This window comes from Homarus americanus, unplaced genomic scaffold, assembly GCF_018991925.1.
Source record: "Homarus americanus isolate GMGI-L3 unplaced genomic scaffold, GMGI_Hamer_2.0 scaffold41710, whole genome shotgun sequence".
Classification (NCBI taxonomy): domain Eukaryota; kingdom Metazoa; phylum Arthropoda; class Malacostraca; order Decapoda; family Nephropidae; genus Homarus; species Homarus americanus.
In genome coordinates, this window is record NW_024749921.1 from 295,001 (window position 1) to 318,276 (window position 23,276).

At 41.4% G+C, this 23,276-nt stretch overlaps 1 protein-coding gene and 1 long non-coding RNA gene across 2 annotated transcripts in view; both read left to right on the forward strand.

Annotated features, from left to right (window-relative positions):
* Positions 1-7,828, forward strand: part of LOC121853974 (transcription elongation factor A N-terminal and central domain-containing protein 2-like) — an 8,788-nt gene extending 960 nt beyond the window's left edge. Inside the window, exons 2-4 of the mRNA XM_042348367.1 lie at positions 2,323-2,469; positions 3,597-3,738; positions 6,069-7,828. Of these exons, the coding sequence (XP_042204301.1) occupies positions 2,374-2,469; positions 3,597-3,738; positions 6,069-6,571 (741 nt within the window). The 5' untranslated portion in view covers positions 2,323-2,373 and the 3' untranslated portion in view covers positions 6,572-7,828. The remainder of the gene's footprint in view (positions 1-2,322; positions 2,470-3,596; positions 3,739-6,068) is intronic.
* Positions 7,829-14,073: 6,245 nt separating this feature from the next.
* LOC121853973 overlaps positions 14,074-23,276 on the forward strand; it is an 88,232-nt gene continuing 79,029 nt past the window's right edge. Inside the window, exons 1-2 of the long non-coding RNA XR_006086433.1 lie at positions 14,074-14,574; positions 19,850-19,851. This is a non-coding gene — a long non-coding RNA (uncharacterized LOC121853973). The remainder of the gene's footprint in view (positions 14,575-19,849; positions 19,852-23,276) is intronic.

A 23,276-nucleotide genomic window follows, 5' to 3' on the forward strand; every position in this document is an offset into this window, starting at 1 on the left:
TTATTCATGTAGGACCATTATTTGACTTCATTCCGGCTATATTTGACTACATTTGGGTATATTTGAGTAATTAGTCGGACCGGCAGTAATATAGTTCATGTACCACGTGACAAGGTTCTGGTGTCATGGGCTGTAATTTCTGACTAGATTCTAGTATATGTCTCCTCTTTTAAAATACTTACTATAATGATAAGAGCACCTGTGGAAAAAAATAATGAAATCGAACAACTCCTTCTGGTGGTAGCGATGCTCTCAAACATTACCTTATGTGCTGAGATTTTACCTTGCTGAAAATGTTCTGGATATGCACAGTTTGATTAAAAATTAACCTAACTTAACCCAACCTAATCTGATCTAACCTAACCTAACTTAACCAAATCGGGCTTAACCGAACGAAACCAAACCTAACCAAACAACCTAACCTAATATTTTATTCCGAGGGGTAATCTCGACACACCTTAAGCTGTCAATGGTGTTTTGATTCAACCCTCATCACACCCCACCAGGTTATCCAGCAATATACCAAAAAATATAATTAGAGAAACACTTCTTTCTTAACTGAAGATTAATACAAATTGGTGTGGAGGTTATTTTTGTATTCTGCTTTTTTTCCCTTCTTTATCCTTTAAATGCGGACGTAGCCACTTGTTCACTTCACGACAACACCTTACTTGCGAGACACTGTTGAGAAACACGGCTGACCGAGCGACCCCCAAACGCTAAGCAATAGAACACTTCTCAGTCATTGATTTACCAACCTTCCTTCCTCGCAATATAAACTAAAGGTAATAAAACCTAACCTAACCTCCTTAACTGAACTTGTAATAGTAATAATTATAATATACTTCCATCCTAGGATAGGTAGGTTAGGCAGGTATTGTTAACTCCTATACGATAGCTCATAATGCCCGGTATAATGTAATAAAAGTAACTCTCGCTGGGAGTGTACGTAAAGAACGACAGTCACGATACTTGTGCAACTGAGAAGCCGCAGCATTTGTGTACAGTGTTGCCAAACTAGAGGAGAAACTTTTTTGTGTGTGTGTAAATCTTAACTTTAGTCTTGTGGAAGTTGACTGCATTCCTCGACAAATGAAGGTAAACTGCTAACGACTCCTGTGATTTTAGCCAGGTTTTAGTTCATCGATGGAGTGTTCTAATAATTCGTCAAAGTACAGTTGATGACCTGACTTGATACACGATCATTCATTATCTAGCAAAATGGCTGGGTAAATACTTTGTAAAATTTCACAAAACTAGAAATTTTGAAAATTTGAAGTTGCTGTCTGGAAGAACTAGAAAACTGACCAAAATGTCTTCTATAATGAAAGGTGAAATTAAGATAGTTTTAAAGATGCATGTAATTATCCTCTACAGTACTTCTACAACACACAGAAGGAATCTTTGTACCTCAAAAACAATCAGCAGTAATTTATGCTTGACTTTGGCCATACAGTACAGTATTGTATAGTACAGTACAGTGCAGTATTTTCTTCAAGCTTGTTTATCCTAGACAGCCAGCCCTCCGTAGGAACACTTCATCATTATCAAGTACAGTGGGGTATGCTATAACGAATCTAATTGGTTCTAGAACCTTGTTCGTTATAGCATTCGTTCGTTATAGGATTAATCCGTTCCAGGCCCCCAAATACAACCACTTAACACTGAAAAATATAATATAAAATTGTAAAAATTGTAAAAACGTGCATAAATATGCATCTAAACCCCTGAAATAAAGAATATCATTAATATTTGTAATAAAAAAACAATAAATTAGAAAAAAAAATAAATAAATAATGTTCGTTATAGGAGTTTCGTTCGTTATAGCATTCTCAATTTTATAGGTAAAACCGTTCGTTATAGGAATATTCGTAGTAGGATCCGTTCGTTATAACATACCCCACTGTACAGTTATATGGTGTAACAGGTCACTCCACTGTATTGTATTGTCTTACCCCTTGTCAAATTATCAGTGATTATCAGTTTCCCTCTTTTGCTTTAAATTTTTTTATCTAACTTTTATCAGATCGCTTCATTTTCTTTTTTTTGTGGGGGCGGGAATAGAGGCTGGCACTCAGTTAAATCCTCCCCGTAGTGTATCACAGGTTTATTGTACTCTATTATACTGGGTACTGTATTTCTTTTTAATTCGGTAAATTTGGATAATCTGTGTAACTCTCATAAGACTTTTAATACAGTTCATGAGAATTATCGTGCACTTGTCTGACAGAGAGCAACACAAATGATTAATTTTCTCTTCGTGAATTGTTTATATAATTGTCCGTCTCTTACACATTGTTTCTGATTTTTTCCATATTTCAGGCAGGTGACGTACAGAAAAAGCATAGCCTCTATTGGAAAGTATTGTGAAGTATGGATAAGTTTGTCATTCGTAAACCTAGAAGCTCACCATCAAGTCCAAGTAAAAGAGGAAACTGTTTAAAGCAAGCAACTCTTGAGTCATTAAAGGTACAGTACCAACAGAGTCTTCTTCTTCTTCTGTTCTTTTAGACAAAATCTTGTAGAGGAACATTCATCAACCACACAGTCATATGCTGGTGTTTTATGTCATATCTTACTGCTACAATTATCTTATTTAATGTTGTGTTTCTTTATAATAACTTAGGTTTTATAAACAGGCAGTCCCGATGTTACAAACGCCCGACATAGAAACATCTTTGAAGGGGATCTCAATATACGGACACTCACCGGGTTACCGATGGTTTCCAAAAGTGACCCTTCCATAGGTGATCATTGAACACACAGACTAAGCATACTGTAATGCATATACAGTACAATACAATGTCTACACGATACAATTCTTTTTTTTAATAATTTAAAAACTCTATACTGTATAGTAGTGATACAAGAATAGGAAGGAAAGATAAGTGTACTCTCCAATAGCATGTTTTTTTTAGCATTCTGAAACATACCAGGAAAATCTCTCCATTCTGGTTATCCAAACAAATTTCCAAAAGATTGCTTCATGTTTCCGACGTGGAGACTCATGCCAGGCACGTGGGTGGGTAGGCTCAGAGTGCTCCTGACCTACAATTTGTCACTACTGTCATGGGATGCCTGTGATTGGCTGATGCATCTCACACCCTATATGCTGAAACTCTTGCATCATGACACTCATAGTTCATTGTTTGTTCCTTGTGAGAACAGATAACACTCATTAGTCTTTTTTTCTAAGCTATGTACTCAACCAGTGAGTACAGGTTGTGCTGCTCAGTGCAGTACTCAGCCAACCAGTGCCTCACACTGCCAGATAAACTCTCTCCTCATGCTTATGCTTACAGTTCTGTAATAACACTACAGTACTGTATCTTCTTGTTTATTGGCTCATAATGTTTGGGAAAATGGCTAACAGTATGAACCTTGTCCTGAAGGATAGTGTCCCGCCTTTAAGCTAACAAGCCCATGGCTTATTGGCTGGGTCTCACCACATTACTCATTGCCTTAGAAATATATTGTATTTCACATCTCACTCCTCCATTTGTAGTGATTACAGCTTTGTGTATATAAATTTTAGAGTAGACATAAATTTATTGAGCTCTTGTAATATTTTTTTATACAATAAAGTATAATTTCAGGGTGTTGTGATAATAGAAGAACTAGAGAGAGCCAAGGTTGTTCTAGAGCGAAGTGATACTTCTATTGAGCTGAAGGTGGACACACTACAGCACTTGAAGCGCAAGACACCAGCCAAGGAGATCCTCATCAAAACTCATATAGGTTGGTTCCTCCTCTTATGTAAACAGAACAGGTTGGAAGCAGAGATCATTGATAATAAATTGTATGTATAATACTCTACAATAAAACACAGTTGACTTTTGTGTATAACTATTATTATTAAAAAACAGTTGTCTTTATTATGTTACAGAATTGATATGACTATGTCAGTTAAATTACAGGTATTTGGAATTACAGTATTAATTATATTTTTCCTGGAATTTCTCTTTATAAATCAGACTGTGTTCCAAATTTATCACTATATTATACAGTATAGTCTGCATTTACGCGGTCAATTGAACCCGTGGAGGTCCGCGTAAAACGAGAAATGCGTAAACGAAATAACAGAACATATGGGATTAATTGAAATAGAGACTGGGCCGACTCCCAAACTCCACTTTCTCCGACACAATACGTATGTTGTAGTAAAAATAAAATCTTAATTTTATGATGGTATGCACTATGCACACAATTAATATTTAAGAGAAATATCAATAATATTAGGTTTTTTAACACTTACGTTAGTAGAAGAGATGGCTGGGCACACAGGGATGGGGGGTTGATTCCGAGGCAGAGGGCAGATTATTGGCCCTCAGGTGTATCACTTGTATCAATTGTATCACTATCCACCACAGAGGCTTGCAGGGCCTCTTTGTCAAACCCCTCAAAGTCCATATCCTCACTATCACTGACTTGGGCCGGCTGTGGTGGGTGGCGGGTGAAGAACTCGGTAATGTTTTGATGACTGGGCGACCTTGTGCGCACCCTGCCAGCGCCGCGTCCCGCATAAATGATGAAATTTACCGCGTAATTAAAACATTTCATTCTGGCAAGGCTCCGCGTAAATGACCAAACGCCTAAACAATAACCGTTTAAATCCAGACTATACTGTACAAGTATCTGTCATTTAGCATTAATTCAATTAACGATTGACTCACTGTGACGGGGAAAAACCAGGAATGAGGCGGCCTGTGAGATGGCATCTTGCCCTTGTTACATACAGTATTCCCTTCAAGCTCGCTGGGGTTAGGTAAAATGGACCCCGTGAGAGAGCAAAATCTGCGAGTTTTTCATGCCAGTCCCAGGTGTGTAAAATACATAGGTATACTTTATATAGCTATATGCACTTGTATAACAACATTATGTATGAATAAGACAATATAATAAATATGAAATAACATAAATAAACAGAAACATGAAATAACACTGTGGGCATTAGGTCCACACAGTCATAGTTAACTGGGGTAGTGAGAAAAATGATAGCATATAGCCAGTGATTTTGCAATTTTTTTTTTTCCAAATGTACCTTGTAGAGTGCATCTTACGTCTTGGGAAATATAGTGCTATGTAGTGTTGACTCCTCTTGATCCCTGGCACACAGCCTCAGATTTGTTTTATTTATTTTCCATGGCGAGCTTTAAAACACCCGAGTTTTAAGGGAATACTGTATAATGAAACTATAAAAGTTGTGGAATAATCATTATTGTACAATACTCTAGTGTGGCAGCTTAGAAATAAAGAAAAATAATATAAAACTTTAAAATAATAGAAATGAAGAACATGGGTGTGTGTGTGTGTATTGAGGCAGTGAGCTGTAACTGCAGTCAGCCACACTCTCCCTCCTTCCCCATATGACGTCACAGTCAGCAGTCACACACGTGTCTTGATTCATCGCCCGGTTGAACTGTGTTAAGTGTATACTGTATCACTAAATGTAAGGAATAAATAAAAATAAATAAAATAAAAGAATAAATACTGCATTGCACCTACCCCCCCATGCTGTGTGCTAACTACCACACGTAAGAAATGTTTATTCCCTTTATTCTTTTGACCTTATGATCAATTTGGCCCAGGTAGGGTGAGGTGTAGGGGGGGTGTAGCTACAGGGACAGTCTAGTTTGGTAACTTGTCATACATACACACACCCATGTTCTTCATTTCTCTTATTTTAAAGTTTTATATTATATTTCCTTTATCTCTAAGCTGCCACACTAGAGTATTGTACAATAATGATTACCTGCCATCTCCACAGGTTTTATTGCCCATTATCCCCGTTCAGCGATAATTTAGCTTAATGTTAAATTTTCAGGAGCACATCCCCGTCATTAAACGAGGGATAACTGTACTATAAAAACTTATCATACTCCACAACTATAAGAAACAAATGATTCTTTACCATGAAAGGCTTTTCTCCCTCTGTTTAATGTTTTATATTTCCTGGAAAAGTAACATGTTATAAAATCTTCTACTACACTTTTGTTTTGTCTTAAAGTGTTAGTAAAAAAACAGTTTACTTTTTTGTTGGTGTTTTATTTCTTATTTCACAATTTCAGGTAAAACAGTGCACAAGTTGTGTAAGGCGAAGGATGCAGACGTGGCAGCAGCAGCCAAGGAGGTGTACGGGTTGTGGAAGGATCACGTGCTCAGCAAAGTCAACAGACCACTGCTGGAGGTGAAGTGTGATCCTAAGACTCAGGGTTTTCGTGACACAGCCAGACGAATGATATTTGATGCCCTGATGAAGACTGAAAGTGGGGACAGTTCAAGTGAGGATCAGGTAACTAACAAAGAAGAAATACAAAGAGATGAAGAAAAAAGTAAAACAAAAAAGAAACAGAAGGATGTAAAGGACAGCAGCAAAGTTAAGGTTGAAGCACTTGCAGAGTACATAGAGCGGGATGTGTACCAGGCAACTCGAAGGCTGGTTAATAAAGCATACCGCCGTACCATCAGAACACTTGTCTTTACTTTTAAACACCAGAGTGATGTAAGAGTAGCAGTAAAATCATCAACATTGTCAGTAGAAGAACTTGTGAAACAACACTTAAAGCGCTGAGTATTTTGTCGTGTGATGCTTGACCAGGGGTCACCAACCCTTTCTTAAATAAGAGTTACTTTTGACTAATGAAAAGTTTCAAGAGCTACTAAAATATAAGTTGGAAATACAGTACATACTGTATATGAATTGATGAGAGTACAAAATTATTCACTACAGTTCAGTTACAAAAATATACATTTAAAGTGAAGGAAATTTGATTTTTATCTTTACTAAAGTGAAAAGCTTGCCACTGCATGCTGTACCACCTGTGTTGTGTACTGTACTTTAGTGTGTATCCTGAGAGGAGACATTCAGATACAGTTCATGTTGGAAGAGGTAGAGCCAAACAGGGAAGCCACTGTCATTCCTACCTCCCGGATGTTGCTGTGTCTTTCAGTATCACGAGGCTCCAGAACCTTGTGGCAGATTGCCTTGATTTCAACTGAATGTTATTTTGAAGGTTGATAGTCACCATTTCCAAAGGCCAAACATCACACTAATTTGTTCAAAAATTTTACTAACGTCCACTACCATGAAGGGCTTTGTAATAAACATGACACAGGGCTCCATCACTAGATCTGTCATGGAACTCCTGTCCAAAACTGGTCAGGAAATCATTGTACTTATTAGTGTCCATGATCCTGACATCAGTCTCATTTGCTGCTAGTATTTGGAGCAGAGGGAAAATATATATATTTTTTTCTGGACTTGGTATACCAGAAGGTTAAGTTTCCACTTGCAACCTTTCACTGCACTAATCATTGTCTTCTGCTTCTCTTCCACTCTACAGTTGAGGTCATTCAATTTGTGTGATAATTGGGAAGTACAGTATCTTTATTTCTTGACTCCATGAAAGCTTTAATTTCTAGTAAGAGTCAAACAAATTGACACAGTATTTTTACTTTGCTAAGCCATCCGATTTAGTGCAGCAATAAATCACTATACTCGGCTAACAGTTCATCCAGAAAGGACTTGAAACTTGAATCCTCTTTGGCCCTTGTATGAATCAAATTAACAAGTCTAATAACAGGAGAGATAGGTGATCAAACCCCACAAAGTGCCTGTTGATAATGATACAGTGGTAGTTCAAGAAATGAGTGTCTGCTTTACACATCACAATGAAACTGGCATGCCACCTGATCATTGCTTGCACACCATCGTTTGTCATTACGACTATTTTTTTATTTTATTTATTTATTACTTTTACGGGGATTAGCCCACCCATACACAGGTCACCGACCCACATCAGGGCCTGAGGGGTGGAAAAAAAATCACATAAATTAATAGAGAAATAGAAAAAATATAACGGCTTAAGAGTGAGAAACGATATTCAGTATATGTTGTGTTGTCAAAGTAAAAGAAACAATTGAGACCCTGCAACTGTGTGTCAGATCACCAACCTGGGACTTGGTCACAGTTTTTGTGATGCCTTATCCAAAGGCAATTCCTCTCGGCAAAATAATTCTCTACCTTTTTGTATATATCAATTCATTTGGTTGTAGACATCAGTGGGAACTTTATTCACATGGAGTAAAAAGATGTAATGTTGGTTGGACAATTTTATTTATAATAAAAGGCAGTGATGCATTTTTCTGTCACAATGCTGACCCTTGTGTCAGACCATTCACCTTTTTTTTTATCATAGGAATACAGCCATTTTTCCAAGTTTTAATGAGAGATATTACTCCTTGGCAGACAGCTAGCTACCAGTCACTAGTGAACGACGTGTTTGTGTCCCTGTGCTACACTGTTCCTTCATATAAATTGAGTATTAACTCCAGTCTATATGTAAAGAAATTGTAACTGAAGATTTAGTAAATCAATGAAGTTTATTTTAAGTTATGGTGACAAAAACTAGATTTTTTAAAATGCTTTTTAAGTTCTGATTCAAGATACAATATTAAGTTTTTAACAATTACCAATATTTTGTCTTAAGTTTAAAAAATACAAAATTATGAAAATCAGAATAAATCAACATGACCACAAAAAGATCTACACATTAAACATATCATGAAATATTCTTACACAAAAGATGGCATTTTATGGACTGTTTTAGATCACAGATAAGAATACAGTACAGTATAGGTGTCATAAGTTTTTTAATATTTTTATAAATAATGAATCAGTGGTAATGTGTGTTTTAATAACCTTTCTTAAAAACTTCCTTCTTGTACCCTATAGGTGTGACAAGGTGATTACTACCTGGTGATGCTAACAAGGTGATTATTACCTGGTGATGCTAACAAGGTGACTGCATGGGCATCTAGAGGGTCTTGGTGATAATCAGAGGAGGTAATGCTTCAGTTACTATAAGTGTGACAAAGAGATGCTTCAGTTACTGTGGGTGTGACAGGAGTGACAAGGTAACACCACACTCAGCAAGTAGCAGTCACCAGGTAAGTCACTTGCCAAGTAACTCACTCACCAAGTAAGTCACTCACCAGGTAACAGTCATTCACCACGTAACTCACTCACCAGGTAACAGTCACTCATCAGGTAAGTCGCTCACCAAGTAACTCACTCACCAGGTAACAGTCACTCACCAGGTAACATTCATTCACCAGGTAACTCACTCACCAGGTAACAGTCACTCACCAGGTAACAGTCACTCACCAGGTAAGTCACTCACCAAGTAACTCACTCACCAAGTAACAGTCACTCACCAGGTAACAGTCAGTCACCAGGTAACAGTCAGTCACCAGGTAACTCACTCACCAGGTAACAGTCACTCATCAGGTAAGTCACTCACCAAGTAACTCACTCACCAGGTAACAGTCAACCAGGTAACATTCATTCACCAGGTAACTCACTCACCAGGTAACAGTCACTCACCAGGTAACAGTCACTCACCAGGTAAGTCACTCACCAAGTAACTCACTCACCAAGTAACAGTCACTCACCAGGTAACAGTCAGTCACCAGGTACTCACTCACTAGGTAACAAGTCACCAGGAAACAGTCACTCACCAAGCAACAGTCCTTACCAAGTAGCAGTCACTCAGTAACAGTCACTCACAGGTAACAGTCACTCACCAGGTAAGTCACTCACCAGGTAAGCCACTCACTCACCAGGTAACTCATAGTAAGTCACCACCAAGTAACAGTCATCACCAAATCATCACTCACCAGGTAACAGTCACTCACCAGGTAGTAACAGTCACTCACCAAGTAACAGTCACTCACCGGTAACAGTCACTCCAGGTAACAGTCACCACCCAAGTAACAGTCACTCACCAGGTAACAGTCACTCACCAAATAGTCACTCACCAGGTAACAATCACTCACCAAGGTCACTCACAGGTACTCACAGTCAGCCAAGTAACAGTCACTCACCAAGTCACTCACCAGGTAACAGTAACATACCAAGTAACAGTCACTCACCAGGTAACAGTCACTCACCGCAGGTAACAGTCACTCACCAGGTAACAGTCACTACCGCATTCACTACCAGGTAACAACTCGCAGGTAACAGTCACTCACCAGGTAACAGTCACTCACCGGGTAACAATCTCACCAGGCAACAGTCCTCACCAGGTAACAGTTACTCACCAGGTAACAGTCACTCACCAGGTAACAGTCACTCACCAGGTAACAGTCACTCACCAGGTAACAGTCACTCACCACGTAGCAGTCACTCACCAGTAACAGTCACTCACCAGGTAACAGTCACTCACCAGGTAACAGTTACTCACCAGGTAACAGTCACTCACCAGGTAACAGTCACTCACCAGGTAACAGTCACTAACCAGGTAACAGTCACTCACCAGGTAACAGTCACTCACCAGGTAACAGTCACTCACCAGGTAACAGTCACTCACCAGGTAATAGTCACTCACCAGGTAACAATCACTCACCAGGTAACAGTCACTCACCAGGTAACATTCACTTCCTGGTTCTAGTGCGAAGTCAACATATTTGTAGGTTAGGTTAGGATGGGTTAGGTTAGGTTGGGAACACACCTGTCAACTGTTCTAACTTATGTATCTAAGACACCTGTACACACCTGTCCACTGTTCTAAATTATATAACCTACACACCTGCAAACAACACCTTAATGTCAGGAAAAATATAAATTAACGATCACTACACGACATAACCTGTTTATGGGAAAAAATGACCATGTTATTTTTTTTTTTTCATTACTTAAACTTATTAGCTTTAACATCTTAGCAAAGTCCAGCGACCCGACACAAACTGGCGGAAATAATGAACATAGTGAGGATGTTGCCCTTAACGACGGTCTGTTGGCTTCCTCTCCCCATCGCCTCCTCGCCCCTCCACCCCTGGCCTCCTCTACCCTCCACCCCTCGCCTCCTCGCCTCTCTGCTCCTGGCCTCCTCTCCCGTCCGCCCCATGGCCTCCTCGCCCTCCACCCTTGGCCTCCTCGCCCTCTGCCCCTGGCCCCTGCCCTCCACCCCTGGGAGCCTCCTCGCTCCTCCGCCCCTGGCCTCCTCTCCCTCTGCCCCTTGGCCCTCCTCGCCTCCGCCCTAGGCCTCCTCGCTCCTCCGCCTGGTCCCTCCTTCCCTCCGCCCCTGGCCTCCCGCCCCTCCGCCCTGGCCTCCCTCCACCCCTTGGCCTCCTCGCCCCTCCGCCCCTGGCTCCTCTACCTTCCGTCACACGAGCAGATAGGGCGAGGTGACGTCCCAAGTGGTAAAAAAACGTAAAAAAATACAGTATGTAAAAAGTTTGATAACAAGTAGGTGTAAAGGTCGTAAATGAAGAAAAACCAGAGAGACTCCTGATGGAGCTGTTAAGTCAGCTTCTCCATCAACGTAACTCTACCTTCACCCCCCTCCTCTATAATCTGCCCTGACCTACCTTCCATAACCTGCCCTGGCCTACCTACCATAAACTGTAACCTGCCCCGACCACTATACCATAACCTGATTTGATTTACCCCCCATAACCTGCCCTCTTCCTCAACCTCTATGACTTCCACAACCTCTATGACTGTTCCTCAACCTCTATGACTGTTCCTCAACCTCTGTGACTGTTCCTCAACCTCTGTGACTGTTCCTCAACCTCTGTGACTGTTCTTTAACCTCTGTGACTGTTCCTCAACCTCTGTGACAGTTCTTTAACCTCTGTGACTGTTCCACAACCTCTATGACTGTTCCTCAACCTCTATGACTGTTCCACAACTCCTATGACTGTTCCTCAACCTCTATGACTGTTCCTCAACCTCTGTGGACTGTTCTTCAACCTCTGTGACTGTTCCTCAACCTCTATGACTGTCTTCAACTCCTGTGACTGTTCTTCAACCTCTATGGACTGTTCATCAACCTCAGGACTGGTTCTTTAACCTCTGTGACTGTTCCTCAACCTCTGTGACAGTTCTTTAACCTCTGTGACTGTTCCACAACCTCTATGACTGTTCCTCAACCTCTATGACTGTTCCTCAACCTCTGTGACTGTTCCTCAACCTCTATGACTGTTCCTCAACCTCTGTGACTGTTCCTCAACCTCTTGACTGTTCTTCAACCTCTGTGACTGTTCCTCAACCTCTGTGACTGTTCCTCAACCTCTGTGACTGTTCTTCAACCTCTATGACTGTTCCTCAATGACTGTTCCTCAACCTCTGTGACTGTTCCTCAACCTCTGTGACTGTTCCTCAAACTGTTCCTCAACCCTGTGACTGTTCCTCAAGTGACTGTTCCTCAACCTGACTGTTCTTCAACCTCTATGACTGTTCTTCAACCTGTGACTGTTTCTAAACCTCTGTTACTGTTCCTCAACCTCTGTTACTGTTCCTCAACCTCTGTGACTGTTCCTCAACCTCTGTGACTGTTCTTTAACCTCTGTGACTGTTCCTCAACCTCTGTGACTGTTCCTCAACCTCTGTGACTGTTCCTCAACCTCTGTGACTGTTCTTTAACCTCTGTGACTGTTCCTCAACCTCTGTGACTGTTCTTTAACCTCTGTGACTGTTCTTTAACCTGTGCCTCCCTACCGAAGCTGTTTTAACCCTGTACTATTACACCGCCATCTATGGTTCAGCTCTTAAATTACATCTCCAGATTATTAATGATGGTTTATGAGTCCTTTAACTTTCCTCTCTGAGTATTTTGCTGAGCTTATGATCTACTCGCTATGCTGTTGACCGAGTGACCGTGACTAGTACTCGCTATGCTGTTGACCGAGTGACCGTGACTAGTACTCGCTATGCTGTTGACCGAGTGACCGTGATTAGTGGTAAGCCTTTAGAAAACTATAAAGACAAACTTTTTTAGAGTGAGATTGTAAACTCTCGGAACAATTTACCACAGTGTTGTGACTTGACTAACACTGGCACAGTTACAAATACATTCTGGAGTCAGTACAATGCCAGAACTTGTCAATAGTTATGTAACAGAAAGCCAATACTTATCAAATAATGTAGCAGACGTTACCAACTGCCCAAGAGACAGCAGGCCGATCACTGGCGAAGAGAATAATGTAAGATAAAGAAAAGTAAAGTGAACGTGGATAAACTTTGTCTGTTGCTGAGACTTGATGTTTCTGTTGTTGGTGCTGCCCTGATCTATACACTACTTCCAGTCTAAATTGGTATGTTAAATCTGTATTCTTTTACAAGTGAACTCTCAAAAGATGTTTGCAATTGAATATCTGCTATAGGTAGAACTCGCCCTTCTCTATCATTTTTTCTTATGACATTTCGATCGCAAATTACATGTAAGCGAGATATTTAAAATTTTTGGGTTACTTAGCGTAAAAACTCAACCCGATAAATCTGCCAGTCACAGCGTGCCGTCTGTTTTCACCTACCCTCGTGAAGTAGTTTGTGGAATTGTTCATATTTTCTACAGTTGTTCTTTGGATGGTATTAACTAATTAGATTGATACAACTTTTATTTGAATTTTAAGGATTTTTTTTATTGTATTTCGTTTATCTACAATCATAAATTACCTCTAGTGGGCAGGGCAAAAACTGACCATATAACACAGCAGGAATATGGAGGACAAGGTTCTCTAACTAATTGTATGTTGCTCACTACATATAATCTATATATAAATATTTTTAAGCCCTACCATTATTGTCGGATGTTATCCTACCAGTCACTGTGTTGCTTATGACATTTATATTCATTTCTAAGTAGCCTGGGTGGCAGGGGGCGAGGCGGTGTGGGTGTGGGTGGCAGGGGCGAGGCTGTGTGGGTGGCGGGGCGGGGTTTGTTTGAGTGGCAGGTGTGGGGTAAAAGGTGGGTGATGACAGAGGGCGGGGTGGGTGATGGCAGGGGTGAGGGATGTGTGTGTGTGTGGCAGGGTGGTTGGGTGAGTGTGGGCACTGGCAAGGGGTGGGTGTGTGTGGTTGGGTGAGTATGGGGTGGTAGGGGACAGGATTGGGAGGGTGTGTGGGTGGCAAGGGCGGGCGGAGAGTATATGTGTGGCAGGGAGGTGGGGAGGGTGTATATGGCTGGGTGTGTGTGTGGGTGGCGGGAGGGTGTGTGTGGGTGGCAAGAGGCAAGCGGCGGCGCGGTGTAAAAGAGGGCGGGGCGGGGCATGCTCTCACTCGGGGTTCGTCCGTCGTGTAGACCAGTAGTGTTGCTCCGTCATCCAGCCACACCAACTCTCGTCTATGTCTGTCACTCTTCTCGGCGGTGTGAGAGGAGAGTAGAAAGAGAGAGAGGGGGGTTACAACACACAGCGTATACGGGAGAAGAGTGAGTCACCTGCTAAGGCTACTCACACAACGCTACTGGGGGGAATTTGAATACACTTGTTTCACTTATGATTATGTGACGACTCCTGGTAGTGAGGTCACGGTTTACTGCCAGTGTAACCCTTCGCCCGGGTCATATCTCACAGTGTATCAGCAAGATCAGTCCGACAAGACGATCATATTTCCAAGAAACTACAACAGTATATCCCTTAAGAAGTATAATCTTGGCTATACTAGAGACTTAGCGCTGTTAACACGAGTGCCGTAGCAGCAGGTTAATGTCCCAAGTGAGCATATACAGTAGGTGTTATACCGCGTCTCTCCACCGCCTCCTGGGACTGTTGACAACTAACTGTCTTCAAGTGAGTGTTGGAACTGTTTATGTATCACTATTCTTACTGTCTCGTTAAGCTATACAGTACGTTAGGTGAGGCTAGGTCGGCGTAAGTGAGGTCAGGTTGGGTTGGGTTAGGACAGGATGGGTTGGGTTTAGATCAGGATGGGTTGGGTTAGGTCAGGTTGGGTTGGGTAACGTCAGGTTGGGTTGGGTTACATCAGGTTGGGTTGGGTTAGATCAGGATGGGTTGGGTTAGATCAGGATGGGTTGGGTTAGATCAGGATGGGTTGGGTTAGGTCAGGATGGGTTGGGTAACGTCAGGTTGGGTTGGGTTACATCAGGTTGGGTTGGGTTAGATCAGGATGGGTTGGGTTAGATCAGGATGGGTTGGGTTAGATCAGGATGGGTTGGGTTAGGTCAGGATGGGTTGGATTAGGTCAGGATGGGTTAGGATATTTAAGTGTCCGCACCTCACGTATTACAGAGGCTTAAGTTGGAGCATCATTTTCAAGGTTTGTTGGTTAACCTGACATCTATCCGCTCACCAACAGCACTTAGCTATGCCCCGCCATACACGTTATATATCACATTTATTAGTCAGTGTCCGGCCAGAGTGTTCTAGTGGTGTGGTGTGGTGTGGTCAATGTCCGGTCATAGTGTCATAGTGGTGTGGTCAGTGTCCGGCCAGAGTGTTCTAGTGGTGTGGTGTGGTGTTGTCAGTGCCCGGCCATAGTGGTGTGGTCAATGTCCGGCCATAGTGTCATAGTGGTGTGGTCAGTGTCCGGCCATAGTGTCATAGTGGTGTGATCAGTGTCCGGCCATAGTGTCATTGTGGTGTGGTCAGTGTCTGGCCAGAGTGTCCTAGTGGTGTGGTCATAACACAGTCTTCGCTGTTTTCATAGTGATTAAAATTATCAACTTCTCTGAGTAGCGGGATCTCTCTAGCCTGGTTCAATGTGTTCTTGAACTTGTTGTTATTGTAGTAAAGACGATGTTGTTCTTTTAGCACAGGGTATATGAGTCTATACACAATGTAATTCCACGCGTTCAATTAAAGGTGATGGCGCAGCGAACCTCTCATATGATAAGGACATAATTTGTTATCCCTTGTATGGGAGGCGCGTAATTATTCAAGTCAACTTTTAATTTAATTTTAAAACGTTCTTCACGACCTTGGCCAAACTAATCTATATATACATTAGTTTATATTAAGTTAGGTTGATAATCGCTAGACTACTCTGTGTACACTTCAGTTCAGTTCAAAATATAGAAGAGACTCAGAAGTATTAATATATTATTATGTTGTAATTATCCGTAAAACACGTGAGAGAGAGAGAGAGAGAGAGAGAGAGAGAGAGAGCAGTTTGTTTTCGTCAAACTTATAAATTTACAAAAAAAGAAAAATACGAGAAAAGTTAAAGTTATGAGTGACTACAGAAAACTCCATTATTTTCCCAATATTTGTTGAGAAAATGAATGAAGTCTAGATAGTGAACACAGAACAGTATTGACGGTAATAAACAAATAAGAACATAAAGGAATTCTTATAAATAATGTCTAGTGTCTTCATGGTATATTTATATAAAAATTTGTCATGAAAACCTGTAAGAAATGTTAAGTATTAAAGAATTAGAAAACAAGAGATTTGGCCATCTCTGCTCACTCCCATCTCTCATCTCATTCTCATTCTACCCTACTCCCAGCCTCATTCTACTCCTAGCCTGACCTGGATCTGACCTGATCTTTACTCTCCTCCTCCTCCCTCCTCCCCTACCTCCCTACCCTACCCCACCCCACCCTACCCCACTCCTCCTCCGTCCCTCCTCCCACCCTACCCTACCCTACCCAGGCAGCGTTAGGGTGTTAAGTCATCAGATGAATAAGGCTGAGGGAGGAGCTAATATTCTGGTATTCCCAAAACGTAATGAAATATGACTTAAGTTTATCATCCCAACGATTATTCACTTTAGTATGGGAGCTGTGAAGGTGAGGAGGCTGTGTGTGTGTGATGGTGAGGAGGCTGTGTGTGTGATGGTGAGTAGGCTGGGTGTGTGATGGTGAGGAGGGGCTGGGTGTGTGATGGTGAGGAGCGGCTGGGGTGTGATGGTGGAGGAGGCTGGGTGGGTGACAGAGGAGGTTGTGTGATGATGAGGAGGCTGTGTGTGATGGTGAGGAGGCTGGTGTGTGATGGTGAGGAGGCTGGTGTAAAGGGATGTGGTGAGGAGGCTGGGTGTGTGATGGTGAGGAGGCTGGGTGTGTGATGGTGAGGAGGCTGTGTGGGTGTGTGATGGTGAGGAGGCTGGGTGTGTGATGGTGAGGAGGCTGTGTGGGTGTGTCATCATCACCCTTACCGCGAAACACATCACCCCAGACACACCAGGTTATCTTACTGACGGGTCACTAGAATGTATGTATGTGCCAGAGTGAGTTGTAAATGATAAACTCTTCGATGTATGTGGCTTCTTCAGGTGACCTCAGGACTCGGTACGCTAGCAGTAGCCAAATATCCCACGAAAATTTCCTAACTCTCTTTAGCAGAGCTTGTTGATCTAGTCACGGGTGAAGGCAATAAAGTTTGAAGGTAGAGTCTCTCATCTTTTAAAACACACAACAAAACTCTCGACATAATCCCTGGGAATATGCTGAGCTGAGTGACAGTAAAGCGACAAGCCTAATATATATGACGATTCGTGTTCATTGTGGCGTCGGTTCGTTGCGTTTAGTCATCTCACTAAAGTTAATTAATATCAACTGTGTCAAGGACCAGTGATGGGTCATGGTTGCCGGCCTGTCTTGTCCTCCTTCACGTATCTAGAACCTTTACTTCTCACTCTCAGATCTTCGCCGTGAGTCATGCCTGGCCTCTGTGCTCAAAACGACTACAGTAAGTAACCGAGAATGTTTCTACACTTTCAATATTCACCGGAAAACTGTATCTTGGTTGTATATTGTGAGGACGATTGGAGTTTCTGTCTATGGCGAAGTCCCATTATTAGCAGTGAGTGTGTTTAATATTGGGTCACTCTGAGAACACGTTACCTCCCTCCCTCCCTCCCTGCTTGCCTAACGCTCTCCAACACACTGTGACTCCCTCCCTCCCTCTCCTCCAACACACTGTGACTCCCTCCCTCCCTCTCCTCCAACACACTGTGACTCCCTCCCTCCCTTCCTTCCCCCCTCCAACACACTGTGACACGCCATATTGTGATTCAGGATTGCAGTATTGTGGTAGAGTGTGTGATAGTCAGCCAGGAGCCTCAGGGTCGGGGTAGAGTGTGTGATAGTCAGCCAGGAGCCTCAGGGTCGGGGTAGAGTGTGTGATAGTCAGCCAGGAGCCTCAGGGTCGGGGTAGAGTGTGTGATAGTCAACCAGTAGTCTCAGGGTCGGGGTAGAGTGTGTGATAGTCAACCAGGAGTCTCAGGGTCGTGGTAGAGTGTGTGATAGTCAGCCAGGAGTCTCAGGGTCGTGGTAGAGTGCGTGATAGTCAACCAGTAGTCTCAGGGTCGGGGTAGAGTGTGTGATAGTCAACCAGTCTCAGGGTCCAGTAGTCTCAGTCAACCAGTAGTCTCAGGGGGTAGAGTGTGTGATAGTCAACCAGTAGTCTCAGGGTCGGGGTAGAGTGCGTTTCGTGGGGGTCTGGTGATGCACTCGTTTATCTAAAGGCAGGAATTATGTGACTTACTTCTATATGTAGATTTGATTCGAAAAAGTTATAAATATTTTCAAGTTCCGTTTGAAATGTTTCTAATTTTCTTCAGGTTTGTGTTGTCATCCCCTTTAAATCTTTGTGCCGTTAGTAACCAGCGTCTGAACATCTCTGTGTGTATAGTGTGGTCCCATTGTCTCTCTTAGTAGCTGTAGAGTGAATCAGTGACGTGTTTACTCTACCCCAGTCATACCTTCTTGACTTCTGAGAGATATCATGAATGTGTATCTTCCTTAGTGACTACCAACCCGACTGGCAGTTCAGGATTTCCGTGTCACTGTGTCATGTGAGTAGAAATTAGTTTAATAGATTGATAATGTGTGTCTCGACGCTGGGTAAAGTCTGGCTCAACTCAGAGAGGAGGAATTCTGTGTCGTTGATGAGGTTAAGTGTCGGATGGGTCATGTTAGGGTAAGTTATACATACGTTAACCTTAAGCTAGGTATGGTTAGGTTAGTTGAGCTAGATTAGGTTAAGGACGTGAAGTTAAGTTAGGTTAGGTTAGTTTGGTTAGGTTAGGTTAGGTGTAGTTACGCTTGACTAAAGGTTTAAGAAAAGTTATGTTTATTTAGTGTGCATGTTTTAAGTTTAAGTCAAGTTTGTGATAGGTTAGGTTAAGTTGGTTTTGAACTGTGGTAGATTAGTTTAAATTAGGTTAGGTTAGGTCACGTAGGTTAGGTTAGGGCACTTAGGTTAGGGGATGTTAGGTCACGTAGGTTAGGTTAGGTCACGTAGGTTAGGTTAGGTCACGTAGGTTAGGTTAGGTCACGTTGCTTATGTTAGGTTAGGTTAAAGTCAGGATTGTTACAGGTTAGGTTAGGTTAAAGTCAGGATTGTTACAGGTTATGTTAGGTTAGGTTAAAGTCAGGATTGTTACAGGTTAGGTTAGGTTAAAGTAGTACAGTAGGTCACATGTGGTTGGATGTGATGTGAAGGACACTAATGGCTGTCATGTTGGATACAAGTGGATTATTATGACACCCCCCCCCACCCAGTATCCACGCACTATGCCGAGTCAATAACCCTGAACAATTATTTGTTTTATATAAGTGGAACCTTGTTGAGGAAGGACAGGTCTAATGATGCTCTTAGTTGGGCTATGGCAGAGCTAAGCTGCAGAGGTGGAGTGACGTTGAACTGTGTAATTCTACCCAGCGGCCGAGTCCAGTGAACCCCCGGGGAAGACTTCTTTGTTATTTACATTTAGTTGTGAGTCTTATTAACGTTATATAGAAAATGAACGAACAATCATTTGAGCTTGTAGGATATTATGGGGAAATTGCCTTCATAATTCCTGGAGATATTTAAAGAGTTTTTTTTTTTAGTTTAACAAATTTATTGATAAAGCTTGGAGTACAGTTTGCCTATTCTGGGTAAGTGAACATTTTTATTTCACAAGAAGTAAGTACAGTATACAGTCGAGGAAATTTATCCATTGAAATATCTCTTTGGTTCAAATTGCTTAACTACATTATTAAAGTTTCTCTACGACATAAGCTTTATTTAGCATGAACAATTTAATAGAACAAAAACATAAATTAAACTTTTCTTCTTTAAAATATGTGACACAAAACACATATAATTGATACAAAAGATGTAGGTCACACATCAATTACACGAGACGTATTTACCGCACTAGGTGATCGACAGCTTGTTTACAACCAGTTTCCATTAGTAGATATAATCATTAATACATATATCATCATATGTTGCCACCTGGGTTAACCTTGATAGTCTCACCTTCAATAATTAAAACTTGAGAAAACAATTGATATATTATATTTATTACGTGGAGTTGATCACCTCACTGACAGCTTTTCTACTTCAGGGTTGAGTCAGTGTTGAATAGGTTTACCCTTACAGTACAAGTCAAGTGTTATACCGCATTTACCATCCTCTACCCTGATAGTTGTACCATCCTCTACTCTGATAGTTGTACCATCCTGTACCCTGATAGTTGTACCATCCTGTACCCTGATAGTTATACCATCCTGTACCCTGATAGTTATACCATCCTGTACCCTGATAGTTATACCATCCTGTACCCTGATAGTTATACCATCCTGTACCCTGATAGTTATACCATCCTGTACCCTGATAGTTGTACCATCCTGTACCCTGATAGTTATACCATCCTCTACCCTGATAGTTATACCATCCTGTACCCTGATAGTTATACCATCCTGTACCCTGATAGTTGTACCATCCTGTACCCTGATAGATATACCATCCTGTACCCTGATAGTTATACCATCCTGTACCCTGATAGTTGTACCATCCTGTACCCTGATAGTTGTACCATCCTGTACCCTGATAGTTATACCATCCTGTACCCTGATAGTTATACCATCCTGTACCCTGATAGCTATACCATCCTGTACCCTGATAGTTATACCATCCCGTTAACGCAACATTTACGAGTCAAACTTCCAAAGGTTCTGTTTTCACTGATTAATCTTAACACACTCAGCCTCAGGATGTAACATAACCTTGCCGCTCTAACTTGGTAAACCCGAGTCATCCAGATCAGTGGAGTCAAGTTTAATCCAGTTATCCCTTCTAAGTGAGTTTGGATAATATGGATTAATCCACTTTGTGAAACAGTTAATAGTCAATACATTTATATAATATCACATCAATAGTTTTTTGTATACCGGCCAATATTTTGAAGGTTTCTTAATTAGGTTATCAGCGGTTCAGCTTGGTGTGGCGGTGAAGTAGTGAACAATTAGTTTAATATAGGAATAAATTACAGCGTTAATAATACCCTAATTTTACCTCAGATAAATTCCTTCAGTTATGGGAGGAAAAAATAATTACCATGTGAATAATAACAGAAATTCCAATCGCTTGTAGTCATGTCGCTTCTTCTTCTTCTTCTTCTTCTTCTTCTTCTTCTTCTTCTTCTTCTTCTTCTTCTTCTTTTTTTTTCCTCCTCTGATCTTTTTTCCCCCTCTGATCTTTTTTTTCCTCCTCTGACTTTTTTTTCCTCCTCTGATCTTTTTTTCCCCCTCTGATCTTTTTTTCCCCCTCTGATCTTTTTTTCCCCCTCTGATCTTTTTTTCCCCCTCTGATCTTTTTTTTCCTCCTCTGATCTTTTTTTCCTCTGATAACAGTGATTATAACTTTAATCAATTAATGACGACTGAATACAGTGTCAACCAATGATCGTCGTTCTTATATAATCAACAACCAATTATCGTCTCTCTTACACACCTCACCAACCAATGATCGCCTCTCCTATATCACCAGCCAATGATCTTCTCTCTTACACAGATTAATTAATATTCAAATAATCCATCAGGTAATTTACACCTGATTTACATACCTTAACATTTAATTGAATTCTCATCGTGTTTACCTGTGCGGCTCACCTATGTTAAACTTACCTGTTACCTGCTGACGAATACGTGTTACCTGCTGACGAATACGTGTTACCTGCTGACGAATACGTGTTATCTGCTGACGAATACGTGTTATCTGCTGACGAATACCTGTTACCTGCTGACGAATACGTGTTATCTGCTGACGAATACGTGTTACCTGCTGACGAATACGTGTTATCTGCTGACGAATACATGTTATCTGCTGGCGAATACGTGTTATCTGCTGACGAATACGTGTTACCTGCTGACGAATACGTGTTATCTGCTGACGAATTTTTCTACCCCCCTCTCACTTTCCTTGCTTCCCTATTCCTTATTCTCTTCCCTCTGTTCCACCCTACGTAAATGTGAGAGAGAAACGAATTTGATAAAGTTAGGTGAATACATTAAATACTGCCACAGTGTATAAGAAATAATAATTTATTTTGTATTAATGTTTTACTTGGAATTTATGTGATTTTGTTGTTGGTTCACTCATCTAGGCAGAACAACACAGCCACTCTTACTACTGAGTGTGTGTTGGATTTGTTAAGTCATTATTGAGTGTCTTAGATAATCTTACGAATACATTTTTTTATATACCCGATAAAGAACTGAAATCAAGTCTAGTTTCTGCCTCTGTCTCTGTCTGTCTGTCTGTCTGTCTGTTTATTTCCTCCAACACACACACACACACACACACACACACACACACAAAGGTCACCAACAGAAGTCTGGTATTTGACTCTACTGATATTCTCACATATATAAAACACAGTATATAACGACTGAATATTTGAGTTAACTGAAAGACAAAATATCTGGCTGAGAGAGAGAGAGAGAGAGAGAGAGAGAGAGAGAGAGAGAGAGAGAGAGAGAGAGTTCTTAACACATAATAGAAATACGCCTCCCATAATACAATATACATACATACATATATACATACATACATACAGACATACATACATACATACATACATACATACATTAACACCACTAAAGATTCACCATTTGAGACCCGAGGAGGAGAGTCGAGCTGCCGTGAAGCCGTGAGGGAATTTCAGGAACTCGGAATTAGCGATATTGACTTTTTCTTAGGATCATTGCTAGCCCTGAGGAGGCTTGTGAGTAACCTACCTGGGCCACTAGAGGATGTTTTTCTTGTCCTAGGAGAGCCACTTATAGAGCATTTGTTAATTAGGGAGACAGGAGAGAGAGAGAGAGAGAGAGAGAGAGAGAGAGAGTTAAGCCTTAAAAGGGAAAAGAACTTATTGCCAGATGGGGATAACTTCTTTATATTGCTATAACTTCTTGGAAATTATATCGTATATGGTAACATTTGTTGTTTTATTTAGATTAGGTTAGGTTTAGGTCAGGTTTAGGTTAAGTTAAGTTAAGTTAGGTGGCTGAGACGGAAACAAACTCACACTTGTGTTTCACAGAGTCAGGTTATGGCCAGGCAGTATCTCTCAAGTGTCTCATTTCATTGCGCTACCTGCCTCGGGTCTCTCCAGGTTCCTGCCCCTAAAACTGGAGGAGGGAAGCAGAGGTGACCTACTCAAGGCATCCTGGAACCTTTTAGAAGACGTTAAAACACTCCCCCAAAAAATGTGCTTCACCTAACCTAACCTAACCTACCGTGTGATTGAACTTCCA